The sequence below is a fragment of the Sinocyclocheilus rhinocerous genome, unplaced genomic scaffold (assembly GCF_001515625.1).
Source record: "Sinocyclocheilus rhinocerous isolate Xijiao unplaced genomic scaffold, SAMN03320098_v1.1 scaffold1697, whole genome shotgun sequence".
Taxonomy (NCBI): Eukaryota; Metazoa; Chordata; class Actinopteri; order Cypriniformes; family Cyprinidae; genus Sinocyclocheilus; species Sinocyclocheilus rhinocerous.
In genome coordinates, this window is record NW_015629509.1 from 144,386 (window position 1) to 160,432 (window position 16,047).

General features: G+C 35.4%; 1 protein-coding gene across 2 annotated transcripts in view; it reads right to left on the reverse strand.

Moving 5' to 3' along the window:
- Positions 1 to 16,047, reverse strand: part of LOC107739004 (guanine nucleotide exchange factor VAV3-like) — a 65,119-nt gene that overhangs the window by 23,596 nt on the left and 25,476 nt on the right. For both annotated transcript variants that reach the window (XM_016550958.1, XM_016550957.1), the window contains exons 4-16: positions 15,362 to 15,470; positions 15,180 to 15,272; positions 14,147 to 14,215; positions 13,944 to 14,047; positions 13,762 to 13,861; positions 13,089 to 13,184; positions 10,347 to 10,415; positions 8,623 to 8,709; positions 7,699 to 7,784; positions 7,421 to 7,553; positions 4,653 to 4,762; positions 1,641 to 1,742; positions 1,043 to 1,137 (exon numbers count right to left, since the gene is read on the reverse strand). In XM_016550958.1, the coding sequence (XP_016406444.1) occupies positions 1,043 to 1,137; positions 1,641 to 1,742; positions 4,653 to 4,762; positions 7,421 to 7,553; positions 7,699 to 7,784; positions 8,623 to 8,709; positions 10,347 to 10,415; positions 13,089 to 13,184; positions 13,762 to 13,861; positions 13,944 to 14,047; positions 14,147 to 14,215; positions 15,180 to 15,272; positions 15,362 to 15,470 (1,253 nt within the window). The remainder of the gene's footprint in view (positions 1 to 1,042; positions 1,138 to 1,640; positions 1,743 to 4,652; positions 4,763 to 7,420; positions 7,554 to 7,698; positions 7,785 to 8,622; positions 8,710 to 10,346; positions 10,416 to 13,088; positions 13,185 to 13,761; positions 13,862 to 13,943; positions 14,048 to 14,146; positions 14,216 to 15,179; positions 15,273 to 15,361; positions 15,471 to 16,047) is intronic.

The window sequence follows — 16,047 nt, forward strand, 5'->3', positions numbered from 1 at the left end:
ATTTATTTATTTATTTTTCTGATCTGAAATTAATATTTAACAATATTTTTATAAATGACGAAATATAAAAAATGGCAGGGCTTTTTTCCCACCACTTTTTTTCCACAATAATTTAGTCCTAAAATATGTATTTATATTTTTCCATTTGGAAGTCTTAAATACATTAATATGTTAATAAACTGAATAAATTCATGGAATAGATTATATCATACTTGCATGGTGAAAAACTAAGATTTAATTAAACATGTAACCAATCATGAACAAAATAATAAAATAGAATACATTTTCCAAAATGATACATACGGTAAAGACAAAAAAAATCTGACCTGTCTCTTTTATTTTGTGCCCTAAAAGCCTAATGTGGTACCGTAAAATCTCACATCATCCTTCCTGTGATGTGAGATAATGAGTCAGGGGTACCAGAATTTTGAGAGATTGTGAATCTACCAAATATATTTGACTTTCCATATCCCAGAAATATTTTTCTTTATTTATTTTGCATATTTTTTGGGGGTGAAACCTGTAGAATTCTGCATAATGAATTGAATGAATGTATTAAACAAAACTAAACTCTTATTGCTAGATGAAAGCACAATCAAATTAGCTAATGGGACATGGGATGTGCAGAACTGATGGGAGTTTAGAGAGAGCTCAGCTGTGCATAAAAACAGGAACGAGGAAATTCTACGGCAGCCCTGACTAATGCCTAGAACAATAGGAGCTGGCACTGTTGGCAGGTACGCACACACATGCATACATCATGGGTTCAAAAAGCCAACCAAGCCTGTTTGTCTGTCATCACACATCACGCTTATCTATGTGGCCTAGGTTGTTATTAGGAATCTCTGCGTGTTGACAGCTTTTATTGCCCTGTCTGTTACACTACAGTGTAGGTCAATCATTAGTGTGCAGCGGGGTAAGACATCACATAACGCTGAAACATGAGCCAGAGGCTCCAGCGCAGCTCTGCAAATAAACGCTTCACAATGTGTATGCACAGAAATTGCTAGAAAGATTTTGTTGTGTTGAATGCGGGGCTCACCGGCACTGCTGACACAAACATCCACCCTACCAAGACACTCCTTATGGGCGCCCGCACCACATTTGGAGCAGCGGTAGCCTTGATAGAAGACTCCTCTGAGAAAATGAACAAAAAATAGAATGATGATAGACAAAATGATATATGGATAGATATATGGAACAAGAGATAAATAGAATGATGAAACAATAGAAAGTATTACAGCACAATAGACAGACAGACAGACAGACAGACAGACAGACAGACAGACAGACAGACAGACAGACAGACAGACAGACAGATAGATAGATAGATAGATAGATAGATAGATAGATAGATAGATAGATAGATAGGCAGGCAGGCAGACAGAGAGATAGAGAGACAAACAGATAGACAGACAGACAGACAGACAGACAGACATTTACCATAGATAGATAGACCATAGATGTATCCATCATCTGCCAATTTATTAATTCTGAAATCACTGAAGCGATGATACATACACTTGATTTATCACTTTCCCTCTCTTTCCCACTCTCACTTTCTCTAGGTGCATTATCGATCTCATTAAGGTGTATTGTGGGTAGACTGTCATTGCATAAAGCCTCTACGGTGAGCTCACCTCAGCAGCATTTTACACGAGCTGCAGGATGTGGTTGTCTCAAAGGTGTGCATGCGGAACTCATGGAAATTACTTTTCCCGCTCTCTGGACAGATGTTCGATCTGTTGAGAGAGAAAGAGAGAGAGGAAGTGGGTGTTAAAAACAAGTCTGGAGACCTTTTTGCATAACCGTAAGAACTGCTCATTTCCATCTGTCGTCTGCTCCCACCAACCAACCAGCTGTGATTTTCTCTTGAGACACATAAGGGTAACTAGGGTAACTAATTTGCATTTTCTGGAAAAAAATGTCAGACGACCATGTAAAACACAATACCACAAACTAGGATGCTACTTATGAATCCCTGAATGTACAGCACATACTATAAACATTTCAATTGTATATTCTAAATAATGATTTGTAGTTTGTAGTTTATGTAGTAATGTAGTTCTTGATCTTAAAATAAAATGATTTATAAATTGTTACTAAAGACAAGTCTATTTTAAATAGACTCAAGGATCATGTGACACTGAAGACTGTAGTAATAGCTGCTGAAAAACATCACAGAAATAAATTACATTTTAAAATAATTCAAAATAGAAAGCAATAGTGATGCTGCTTTAGTGTGCACTACTAATTACAGCATGAGCAGAAGTCATGATGTCGTCTATAGCACTATTACTTTTTTATAGTCCAAGACCCTCCACCCCCTTTCTGTGTCTTTCTCTCGATTCATCTCGAATAACCCTTGAGTGGTGAGTGCCCTCATAATAAAGGCATTAACAAATGACAGACAGATAACAGAGCTGTGTGTGCGTGCTGATGTCATGTCATTAACACTCAGAGTGTGCAACAGCACTGATATCCAATCAGCTTTCAGCTGCAGACTGATCTGATGACACATGACAGAGAGAAAGAGAGCACTGACTCACCACTGTTCTCCAGAATTAATGAGCCCTTCAGATAAATCTGTTAAAAACGTGTTATCTAATTAATCAGAGCCCTGTCTCCTGTCTTTGGTGCATTACACTTTTTTTTCTCCCGACTTATTCTGAGCATTTCTTTTTTTTTTGTGGATGTGCCCTTTTTGGATATGCTTGACGTCTAAAATTTGGTAGATTACTTGTCTGATGGTTTATTGCGTTTTTCATCTGCATTTTACTGATTGTTGCTGTCATCAGCCAGGAATTATAAATATATTTTCTCACTCTTTCTCTCATAGGTACGCTGTGGGATCCCTTATTGCCTTAGTATTTCATAATACAAAGATTTACTTGAATCTGACTCTCCTAAGAATAGTAAATGGAATAAAATTAAAGTGAGGGAAGATAAAAAGCCTCTGGGTGTGTATAAATTAAAAGAGAAATATCATAGATTTTTTTTTTACACTTTTTTTGATGTACCATGTAGAAATAATATATTCTAATGTGCAATATCAGAAACTACCCATGTTTAAATATCAAAACATATTCATTATTTTCAGTTTACGTAGAAATCTTAAAAGTATAGTACTTCAACAAAAACAGCTTGTTTAAAACTCTCATGTTGTTCCAAACCCATACAAATTTAGTCACTCTTTTTCACACAATTACAACTAATAAAGCTTAAAAAAGAATGAAAGCACCATAAAATTAACATAAAAGTGGTCCATATGCTATATTCCAAGTCGTCTGAAGTCATATGATAGCTTTAAAGGTGGGGTAAGCGATTTCTGGTAGCCAATGTTGACATTTGAAATCACCAAAACAAACACGCCCCTACCCCAAAAGGGTCTTGCCCCTATTTTGATAGCTCCGCAACCTCGGCGTCCGATCGCAGGCCTTCCGCTATTTGAGTTCTGTACAGCGCTGGAAAGCTGATCCGATATTTACACTGGCCCTACTTCTTGCCTTATCTTTCTGTCGCTCGGCTTGGCTAATGTCGGTCCTGTGCACTGAACGCTCTCTCCTCCACATCACGAGTAGACACGCCCCTTACTGCTGATTGGCTACAAGTTAGTTTTTCTATTCGGCCTGAATCAGTTTTCTAAAGCGTTTTTGAAAAATCGCTTACTACACCTTTAAGTGAGGAACAAGCAAACATCTAAAACGATTTTCAATACATACACTGACTCTCCTGATCTATGTCCAATTTGTAACCAAACCTTTATTTTGAGTCCATTCTTTTTTAATGACTATAATGACTTTTTTAATGACTCGATACAGTTTACAAACTGAATGATTAGTTCCGAAAGTTAAACTTAATGACGCAATGATCCAGTCCCAGTGATTCTTAAGTTCTTATGGCAAAGATTATCAATGAACTTTTTTTGATTGAAATTGGCATCTGTTTGTCACACAAAGCAATCATATAGTTTTATAAGACTTGAAATATAGTGCATGAGTCGTATGGGCTACTTTTATTATTATACTTTTCCAGTGCAATATTTTCTGTCCCTATTCATTTTAACTGCAAGAGGAAACACAGTCATTCTTTATTTGTGTTCCACTGAAGGAAGAAAGTCATGCAGGTTTGGAACGACATGCGGGCCAGTAAATACCTGAATTTAGTGAGCTATTCCTGTAAAGATCAGAGAGAGGGTGAAAAATGGTCATATAACACTAAATTACGACAGGATTTGGTGCAAGAAACATAATAAGTTGGCTTTAGGGATAAAAAAATATCTGCTGGAAAGGCACAGAGTATATCCTCTTTAAAACAACCAAACTAACTAAAAGAAAAAAGACTTGGTATATACAAGTCTATCTGCAAAACTGAACCAACCACTCTGATGGAATGTATGAAAACACTTTGGGTCACATTATGTTTTATAAGGTACACCACTGCAAAAATGCTTGGCTCAGCAAGTCTGTCCTCATTACTGTGTTTGTTCTGTAGTAAAAATAAACACTAATGGTATTCAGGCTTGAATCAAGGCCAGGACATACTGTCGTAGCTAAATCACGCTTTTGTGTCTGTTGTCAAGATAGATAACAAACCTGAAAAACAGGACAGTACAGACCTGTGCAGACCTTCAGAGACAACAAAACACTCACAATGCCATGCCAAACTGCTCCAGCCATTTCTTCTTCACCTCCTTGGTTTTAAAAAAGAACTCGAAGCCGTTCTGACCCTGATTGTGTGTGAGGTAGAATCCGTGGCACCACTGGAAGAAAGAGAGAAAGCAAGAACATCCATGTTATAAATGCAAAACACACACACATGCACAGATAAAGCAAAGACAAACACCGTCTTAAAGCCGTTTGATTCGAAACATCAAAGACACTCTAACAAGTCTGAGACTACAAAGCCCTAGACCACATGATGGTGCGAGGGGTCACTGTTGTTTATGCAAGACTGACGAAATGCTATTATCAAATCTAGCACGGTCATCCTGTTATCGTCTGTTAGCACTGTGTTGACGTTTACATCATATTGCAACTGATGTAGATATTGACTGCACTGAACAAATGGATCAGATTTCATCATTTGCAAGATATGACAGTGTGGACAGTCAGATTCGAAAAACAAACATCTTTTTTGTGTGCAATGTGAACAAAGTCATAGAGAATGCAGTTATGCATCTGGACTCTAAGCCTGTCTGTCTGAAATTATTAAATTAATGAACAGTAAGGGATCTGTTTGGAAAATTTTGATTTTAAAAGCCTCTTGGGCCTGGCATTAACATGCTTTTTGTATGTGAATATTATGTACACTTCCATTCAAAAGTCTAGGCTGCCTTTTTCATATTTTTGAAGGAAATTTCATTTATTTGATAAACTGTAATATTGGAAAATATTGACATTTAAAATTGTTTTCTATTTTAATATATTTTCAAATGTAATTTATTCTTGTGATGGCAAAGCTGAATTTTTAGCATCATTAGTGTCACAAGATCCTTCAGAAATCATTCTAATATGCTGATTTGCTGCTCAAGAAACATTTCTTATTATACATGTCAAAAACAGTTTTGCTGCTTAATATTTTTTAAGATTCTTTGATGAATAGAGCTCTCAAAAGAGGAGCATTTGAAAAAAACTTTTCCTGTCACATCTGCTGAATTTAATGCATCCTTGCTGACTGTATTAACGACTTACAATAAATAAATAAATGAAAAATTAAGAGAAATATTCCAGCCTAAAAAATTATAATAAATAAATTGCTAAGTAGCAATTGTGAGAATTGTGAGATAAATTGTGAGATAGAATTGTGAGATAAAAACTCGCAATTCTGAATTTTTTTCTCACAATTGAGAGTTCATATCTTGCAATTCACTTTTTTTCCTCACAATTCTGACTTTATAACAATTGCGCATTATAACGTCGGAATTCCGAGATATAAACTCACAATTCTGAGAAAAACAGTCACAACTATGAGATATAAATTTACAATTCTGAGAAAAAAAGTCAGAATTGTGAGTTCATATCTCACAATTCTGACTTTATTTCTCAGAATTGTGAGTTTATACCTCGCAATTCTGAGTTTTTTTCTCGCAATTGTAAGTTTATATCATGCAATACTGACTTTATAACTTGCAATTGCGAATTTACATAACGCAATTCTGAGGAAAAAAGTCCGAATTGCAAGTTTACAAATCCAAATTTGGAGTTTATATCACTGTTTTGATTTTTTTATATATAATAAAAAAAAGCCTATGGAAGCCAGTTTCCAACAATGAATAAAAAAAAAAAATAGGTAATGGTGAGTTTTTATCTCACAATTCAGACTTTTTTCTCAGAATTGCATGACATAAACTCACAACTGCGAGTTATTAAGTCAGAATCGCAGGATATACAGTAAACTCGCAATTGCGAGAAATAAAGTCAGAATTGCGAGATAAAAACTCGCAATTCTGAATTTTTTTCTCACAATTGAGAGTTCATATCTTGCAATTCACTTTTTTTCCTCACAATTCTGACTTTATAACAATTGCGCATTATAACGTCGGAATTCCGAGATATAAACTCACAATTCTGAGAAAAACAGTCACAACTATGAGATATAAATTTACAATTCTGAGAAAAAAAGTCAGAATTGTGAGTTCATATCTCACAATTCTGACTTTATTTCTCAGAATTGTGAGTTTATACCTCGCAATTCTGAGTTTTTTTCTCGCAATTGTAAGTTTATATCATGCAATACTGACTTTATAACTTGCAATTGCGAATTTACATAACGCAATTCTGAGGAAAAAAGTCCGAATTGCAAGTTTACAAATCCAAATTTGGAGTTTATATCACACAATTCTGAGAAGAAGAAAAAGTTCGAATTGCAAGATGTAAACTCGCAATTGCAAGAAAAACAGTATTTTTTGAATTGTGAGATAAAAAGTCGCAATTAACTTTTACCTGCAATTTTTTTTCACTCATTATTATTATTATTAGTCAGGACTCTGATGAACAAAAACACCTTCCCTCAACAAATTTTGAGGCATCATCATTCACTAAAGTACCCTAGAGGAACCCTAATAATAATAGTGATGTTTACATTGCATGTGTTTACCAGCATAATTTCTCTTCCTTGCACACAATCTCTCTGTCTTGAACATGTAATATTTACAGCGTTATCTAACAAATTATCATCCTGGCACAGCAGCACGTAATGTAATATAACAAACGACATCATGTTTTCTAATTTAGCTGTGTCTGGTGTCGCTGCGTTCGTTAGCAGTCGCTAGACGGTTTTTAATAGGAAACACCATCTGTGCGAATGAATGCTTCTCTACTGCAGTAACTGATTATGGCACGACAGCATAACAGCAAATTTGCTGCCCTCGGCTTCGGTGCAGTGAACTTTGGCGGCAATTAGGAGACCGGCTGCAAACCTTTCGGTTTTCTCTTTCTGAGGTCGGGTTGTTGGTGATCTTGAAGGAGTGGAGGTCAATCACCTCCTTCATCTCGTAGTTATCTCCTCGTCGTTTGCATACGATCACGGCAGCGTCGAACAGAAAGATGTGCCTGTAGCAGAAGAATGGCATAGATCAAAAGAGAAGGAGAAAATACAAGAGGAGCGCTTGAGGGTGACACCTTCATAACCCTTAGGCCTTAGTAAAGACCTGCGGAGTTTCAGGCTGAGCAGTATTCCACACTTTAATCATCTCACCTGTCTTGTTTGGCTCGTTTGTCGACTGAAGCTACTCGCACTTCGCTGTCACCTTTCGGTCTCCCGTAGTTACGGAGAGACTGATTCTGCAGAACATAAGAATGGTGCACATTCAATGCAGACATGCTTGTACGCTACTAGGGGTCAATGCTCTTAAGTTAGACTAAAGTTCCACAAAACTGTTCAAAGCTTCATACTGTCTCTGCTTAACTACTTCGAGCAGTGTTGGGGAAAAAACTAACTAAAAGTAGGCATGCAAATCAGTGCATTTTGCAGTAGTCTGACACTATCTTGGGTGTTTTTAAAATAGTTCAGCTTTTCCAGGAGCATACAGTACACTGGCATTTTTTTTCAGCAAGTGTAGCATAAAAAAGAACACACAGTCTTTTAACAAAACGAGCTGAAGAAATAATAAAATACACTTTCCTAAAAACATCTCTCTCAAGTTGCAAGTGTGATTCATTTTAGTAAACTGAATGGTTAATGATTCACTAATTCATTTTAATGATCTTAATGTTTTGTTTGCAGTGAAATACTAAAATATTTTAACAAATTCCTTTTTTGTATTGTTTTATTAGATGTTTAAAAAAATTTAAACTGTATATAGCAAAATCAATCCTTGATAAAAAAATCTCTAAAACAGAATCTGAATCTTTATTTATGAATTTAATTTAATTTAATAATTTTTTTAAAGGGCAAATGAAACAATTTACTGCTTAAAACTACTCCAGTGCAATGGGGGATCTTCATCTGAAAAAAAAAAAACGTTTTGGGTGTAAATGATCTGGTCCCAGCGAATATTGAGGTGGAATTTTTTTTCGGGTTATAATGTAGCTATATTGTTTTAAAAAGTGTAGTTTTTACAGTAGCTTCCCCAAAACTGATTTTTAAATAGTAGTCTGTACAAAACATGATTTTGCATACAAGGTTTTCTATAGATTTCTGGTACTGGTCGATGTCTCGTAGAGTCTCGATGTCCCTCTTCACCTCGTTGACATACTGAGCCAGATCCTGTAAAGATGGAAACACAAACACAACACCATAACATTCAACACGCTGAGACTTTGACCTGAGGACACACAAGGAAGTCTTTCTAGTTTTGCGCTAAAAATAACAATACTTCCTCTCTAGTTTCCTTATTGAAAATCTCGGCCCATGTGATGTTTTCAAGGGACTCATTTCCGTCTAAAAATGTAAAATAAGATTTAGCGTCTGAAAAGCGAGGCTTATTTGACAAATCTCATTCTGAACACTGTGCCCGCCGTTCCCGAGTTTAGCGACTCATTCATCATCGCGTATCTAGAATAATCAGAGAGTGGGGGGGCTGGATCGCCCACCGTGAGGATCTTTAAAGGGGAGCACTTGAGGAGGTTAACCGCGTTAGCCCGATACCCCAATCAATGCTAAGTGGATAATTTATCCAAATGAAATCATCACAGCCCTCGGTGCAATCTGCACAATCTTCTCAGCTTGATTTGCCTCAATTAGTGGACGGTTACCTGTCAAGATGCATTCGGCACCATCTTGATCATGTCTGAGTCAAGAGGGCCACATTGATTTTCAACGAAAGCTTTTTTTACGAAAAAGTTGATGCATGCACATCCCAAAAAAAAACTAAAAGAGAAAGAAATGTGTCACTGTTGTAATTTCAAATTGAACAAGGCCTCTAATATTAATCAAGATTGGTGATTAAAAGGCCTGTGTAGACCTTAGATTTGGCCCGCAATGGCCTGCCACGAGAGGAATAAAAAAATAGGGGAAATAACATGTCATTGAAGCTTAATTTCTTATTTATATTTTTGTTTTAACATGTCTTTTTGCTTTATTTTTGCACTGAAATGTTAGGGCTGTCAACGTTAACGCGTTAACGCATGCGATTAATTTGACAATCCTTAACGCGTTAAAATAATTTAACGCAGTTAACGCAAAATTATGATGGATGAAGACTGCAATCAAGGTAAAGACGAGACGATTGCGGTGGCGTATAGGAGTCGTACAGTAAGCACGCGTGAGTCCATTATAATAATGCGTGTATGAGTGCTCTTGATGCACTGATCGCACATTGTATTTATGCACAGGCACATTTCCATAATGTTTTGATTTGTCATGTTTATGTTGCTGTGTTTAGTTATACTGAATGGATCCATGTACTGTGGATATATGCAGTCAGCAGGCGATTGGTTTAGGGATTTTTTGGCATCACCATGTGGTCCTGTTCGGTATCGCAACTTGACTTCTCTAAAATGTAAAAAAGCTATTTGCTGTTGCACTGTACACATACTATACAATTCATATATATATATATATAAGTGTGTAAGTATATAAGTGTGTGTGTGTTTGACATTGAATACATTTTATTATAATATAGTTGTATATAATGCAACATTTACTTTTGTCCCATGGCCCTCAATAAAGTTTGATTTTTGGTCCTTCATATTAAAAATTTGGGACACTCTGGTATAAGTTATCACGAGCTAAATGTGTGTATGAGAGCAGATAACAAGGTCTAGGTGACCTGTAAAATGCCCAATGTGTCATTTTATGGTTCATATAAGCGCTCACACTGGTCCAGACTTCTCAGTGGACCACTACCCAGGAGTCCCTGCAACAGACAGCTTATGAAAAGGACGTTCAAATGCTCAACTCACCTTCATGGCATCCAGTGCTTGCCGTAAATTACTCTTGTCTGTGGCATCATGGGTGTGTTTCACCAGTTCCTGTCAGGAAGAAAGCGGGATATGAGTTTTTACGGGCCATGTCTCAGTGTCTTATTATCACCAGATGATGATAAACACAGCAGAAAGGAGGTATGACACGAACACAACAGATTATCGCAGAAATAAAATGCAGCCAATCTCTTATCTAAACGTTTGCAGAATTCCAGAAGAATATCGTTCGAATGTGATTTCACAGGCCTGCATCACAGTAATGTAATGTCTGGTCCACTTTGCACCTTTTAATGTCTAATAACTACCCAATTGTTCAAATTCTGCTCAAAATTTGTCACTTTGTTGCTATCAATGTGAACAACTTGAAAAATATTACCACTTTAAACTGATATTTATTGGCTTAGTCAGAAAATGTTTCTTAAAAGCATAATTTTTTATGTCTAAGTTTTACATCCTGATTTGCAACCATTACTTTTACAACCCCTTCTTTGTATGGTTACAGTAAAAATATAATTTTCAAAATATGGACATACTGTACACTAGAGCCCGACCGATATGGGTTTTTTGGGGCCGATACCGATATTCTTTGTGTATATTATAGTACAGTACCAGTCAAAAGTTTGGACACTTTCCCATTCGTGTGTCCACACATTTGACTGGTACTATATATAGAATACAGTATATACATAAACAGAATATATATACATAAACACATTTTTTGCAACGATCACTCAAATGTGGCGGCATATTCGCCGATACCGATATATCGGCAACAGGCTCCTATCGGCCGATAATATCGGCAAAGCTATATATCGGTCGGGCTGTACTGTACACTATCATTCAAAAGTCAGTAAAAATGTTTCCATGCTTTTTTAAAAAGTCTTATGCTCACCAAGGCATTTATTTGATCAAAAATACAGCTAAAACAGTAATATTGTGAATATATCATTACAATTTAAAATAACTGTTTAATATGTGATGACAAAGCTGCAGCCATTACTCCACTCTTCAGTGTCACATGATACATGGTTATTATTGTAACCTATAATTAAAACTTATACTATTAAAAACACTGTTGTTGAAAATTTAACAAATTAAATTGAATATAAATATTCAAAACTTGATGACTAAAATAAGGTTAAGTTGAGGCACTACAATTCCTAAAAAACTAAAACTGAAATAAAAATAAATTCAACTTATAAATAGTATGTTTGAAAAACAAAAACTAATAAAATTGCAAAAGCACATAACAAAATTACTGAAATGAAAATGAAAAAAGAAAATAGCAAAAAATAATTATTATTAAAAACTATTTTAAAATATATAAAAAACTATGACATAATAAAGTAACACTAAATCCATCAGAAATCATTCTAATAGGCTGATTTGGTGCGCAGGAAACATGTCTTATTATTATCAATGTTGCAAACAGTTATGCTGCTTAATAGTTTCATAAATAAATGAATGAATGAATGAAAGAATGTAAGACTAGATAAGATTTACAATTATTTAATTTCATTTTTTAATTTAAATATACAAATATTAGAATCCCTTATATTAGATTATTTATGAATTTTGATTATAACTCATTATGTAAAGCTGGCTTGCTCTTTCTCTCAATGGCCAAGGCTTTCTCCAGCAGAGCAAAGAGCAGAGAAAGACAGTCTGTCACACGCTAGCCTGCTCTCCAGAGGGGCAGCAGACAGGCAGACGCTCTATCTGCAGCGCCCGCCTCACACACACACACACACACACACATTCCCTAAACCCACAGCTGGCCAGATGGGCAGGGAGGTGAACTGAGCTGTGGACAGCCTTGCAGGCATGCTAAGTACACACACACACACACACACACACACACAGAAAACACCTTCACTGTTCTGTCCACTGAGAGCCGAAAGGTTCCTGCAACAGCAGGAGGATCGCGGTGGCTTCGGTTCACACACGCTATGCACATCTCCTTCTCTCTGCTTTTCTATTTCTCTCTCGCCTTCGTTCACATTTATTTCTAAATCCCCTCCTAGCTGGGTCATGCAGTAGACCTAACGTGTGATGGACAGAGACACACTATGAAATATTCATGCCAGTCTGTGTGAAATGTTTGTGGAAAAGGGCCAGACCAAACATACATGACTGGATAAAGCATGCTGCTTGCTCATTATGTGGATTATACTGCCCCTACCAGAGGAATCTGGGATATATTACACTGCCACCTACTGGTGGATTTCAAACATGCATTATGCTGCTTCTAAGTGGAAGAGTAAAACATGGACTCCACTGCCCCTAGTGGACAGTAGCAGTAAAGCATTCATTTAAAGACAACATGAAAGAAGAAATGACCCTATTTTTTTACAGTCCATCAGGGCACATTAATCAGTGCACATTATTATATAGAGGATAGATTTAGTTAACTAAATCTTAAACATTTTTTAATAAAATAGATGTTAACTAAAATAATACATAGAAAACAAACTAAAACGGAATTTTTTTTTTTTAAAATAAAAAAAAACTAATTGACAAAAACAAAAACACAATAAAATTTAATTTTTACTAAAACTTTAAAACTTTAACTAAATTAAAAATGAAAACAGAAAAAAATAATACTTAAAATTATACTAATAATATATATAAATTAATATATATTTTTAAATCACATTAGTATCTCTAATTCTAAAATAACACTGCTTTAATGAACAGGAATACAGCAAAATTATTTCAGACCTGTAGAAGTAGATGATACTTCAGGACTCTCTGCATCGGAACCACCAGAAGATCTCTCAGAGTAAACTTCCCGTTATTGGCTCGTTTGGAACATAACTGAAATTAATAACCAAAAAAAAAACACATATGTGACTGTGACATGACTGTTCTGTAAATAAATTAAGATAGCAAAACGTTTAAATAAACTGTTCATAAATATTCTGCACAGTTCTCAACCACCAGGTGGCACTGTCTAACAGCAAATAAATAGTTTCACTTCAGTTTTGGTAGTGAAACATAAGAACTACTTTCATAAATAATTTCATAACAAATTAATTTTATGCTGTACAAAGGGTCAAAATAATGTCACTTCCTCAGTGTCATGTTCTTTAGAAATGTTACATTATTTTTTATAATGAGGGGAGACAAAATCACGTAAAACAAAAATTCAGAGTACATCCAAACCTACAATTAACTGAATACCAATTAAATAGGCTGTATTATTTAAATGACACTTTTTATTAAAATATTAGATAGTTAATTGTATGTTAGATAATAGTTTTCTTAACATTTCCAAGTGCTCACAAGAAATATGTGTGCCTTTGATGCTAAAAAAAGTGTCGTCCAGTATTCATGGAAAATGCCACTTATGACCCGAGAGATGTTTTATGAATATAGTCTGGCAATGTCTTACCTCTAACATCTGCCTGACGTCCTCTCTGTTCTTACAGATGTCATCCAAACACGAAATGGCTGATTCTACTTGACTGCAGTATTTCCCATACAGGACTAATCTATCAGACAGGAAAACAGACACATGTGAGAAGGGGAAGGAGGGTTTCATTCTTTTAATCGCTGAAGGGATAAATCAATCACCTTTCTTTGTATTTTATAAAGATCTGAAACAGGTTACTGGCGTTATGCATGAGCACTGAATCCTGGACCTCTCTCAGAAGACTCGTGTGCACCTTCACAAGGTCCTGGTACAATACAGAACATCAAAATATTAGGCGATAAGAACAATGACACAGTGATTCATGCTAAAATGTGTCCTCCGTTAGAGGCTGTTTGTGACTCACTGGTATATTGATGAACACTTTTTCAATCTCCACACTGGACAGTGACTGTCCCAGAGGCTTCATAAAGAACTGTGGGTGGAGAAAAGAAAAATACTAATTAAGAAGTTGCTATGGATAAGCTAATGCACACAATAAAGTTATATTGCAATATAATCAATCTTTGTGGAAATGTACCTTGTTTTTATCATAGTAACTATAACAGAAATGTTGTATATTCATACTAAGATTTCAAATAAATGAATACATTTTAATGATGATGATGATGAACATTTAATAAGGAATATTACTATTATCCACATTGTAAATTGACCATGGTTTTTTATAGTTACTACAATTAACATGTTGTATATTCATACTAATATAAAAAATTAAACAAATAATTTTTTTATTATTATTAATACATAAATAGTACTACTAATAATAATAATAATTATTATTATTATTATAACTATAATAATAATAAGTAAATAAATAAATAAATAACAGCAGCAATAAACCTATATTACAAAATGATTTTTTGATCCACTGTGGAAATTGACCATGGTTTTATTGTTGTAACTATAATATAAATGTTGTATATTCATACTAAGATTTAAAATAAACATCAATAATAATATGAATATTAAAAACAATATTTTTATTGATAGTTATAGTTTCTAAATTTGTTTAGGCGGTTTTTAAGCATTTTCAAAACCATACATTGTTTTCAGAATATTTGTCATTTTATTTTTTTTATTTCTTTAATGTGATCATAATGGTGGCTTATAGCAAGTTACTAGAAGGCAACGGTAACAATAATTGGTATTCTATGGTATTTTGCCAGCAACCATGGGTATCATGGTAAAATATTGCACAGTAAGTTAAATCTAAACATGGTAAAAAGATTCATCCATGATTTGAGCTGTGGTTACTATGGTTTTTATACAAATGATGTGTCACATTACATCTAGCAGACACTTGGCAGATCTCATACACTGCATTAAAGCTATAATATTACAGCAGGTCTGACTGTGCAGTTCTAAAGAGGCCTCACTTTCTCTATGGAGTCCAGCGTCTCTGTGTATTTCTCCTCAGTCTGTTTGATTTCCATCAGACAACAGCTTCTGATGTCCGTCTCGGCCTGTTTCTGTAATTACAGCAGCAAACAGAGAGCATTTTATGACTTGCAACCCAAAGCGTGTTTATATACTGTATAAAGCATTTCAGTGAACTCACCTGTGGTTGTACCAGCTCAACCTTCATCAGATCTTCATACACCTCTCCTCCCTCATCATCATCATACACACAGTCATAGAGATCTTCCTCATCCTCAACACCATTCTCACTGAGACACACAGACCAACAACATTTAGAGCTTCTCCAAAGGTTTTAGTTTAGTATATAAAATGACTATCTGACTACAGGCAGTTTACAGTAAGCAGAGAGAAATACGTTGGACGTTGGAACAGAAAAACCCCTAAGAGGACAGCCTGGAATAAAATGAAATATAAATAATAGAAAATATTGGTGGTGTGGCATATGTGATCTCATATGACAGTGTGATTCAGCTCAGTTTCTGATTCAGCTCAGTGGACTGCTGATCCACTGTAGGAGTGGCTTATGTGGCTTGAAATATAGTGCGCTCATAATCGAGAGATCAAGAAAGTATAACACTTCTGGACTGTGGCGTGACAAAATAGCAGATCAAGTGGCACCGCAGGGCTCTTCATGGTCCTGTAATCCTATGACTGTGTTTGTTGTTGCCTGTCTGCTGGAATAGGAGACCCTATATGTGGCAGCAGTGGAAACGAGAGGACACAGGCCAAAGGCAAAATCTGACAGTTTGCATCTGAGGCTGTTAACAGCTGTACAGCTGCAATAACCCTTGGTGTGTCTGTATATATATATATATATATATATAT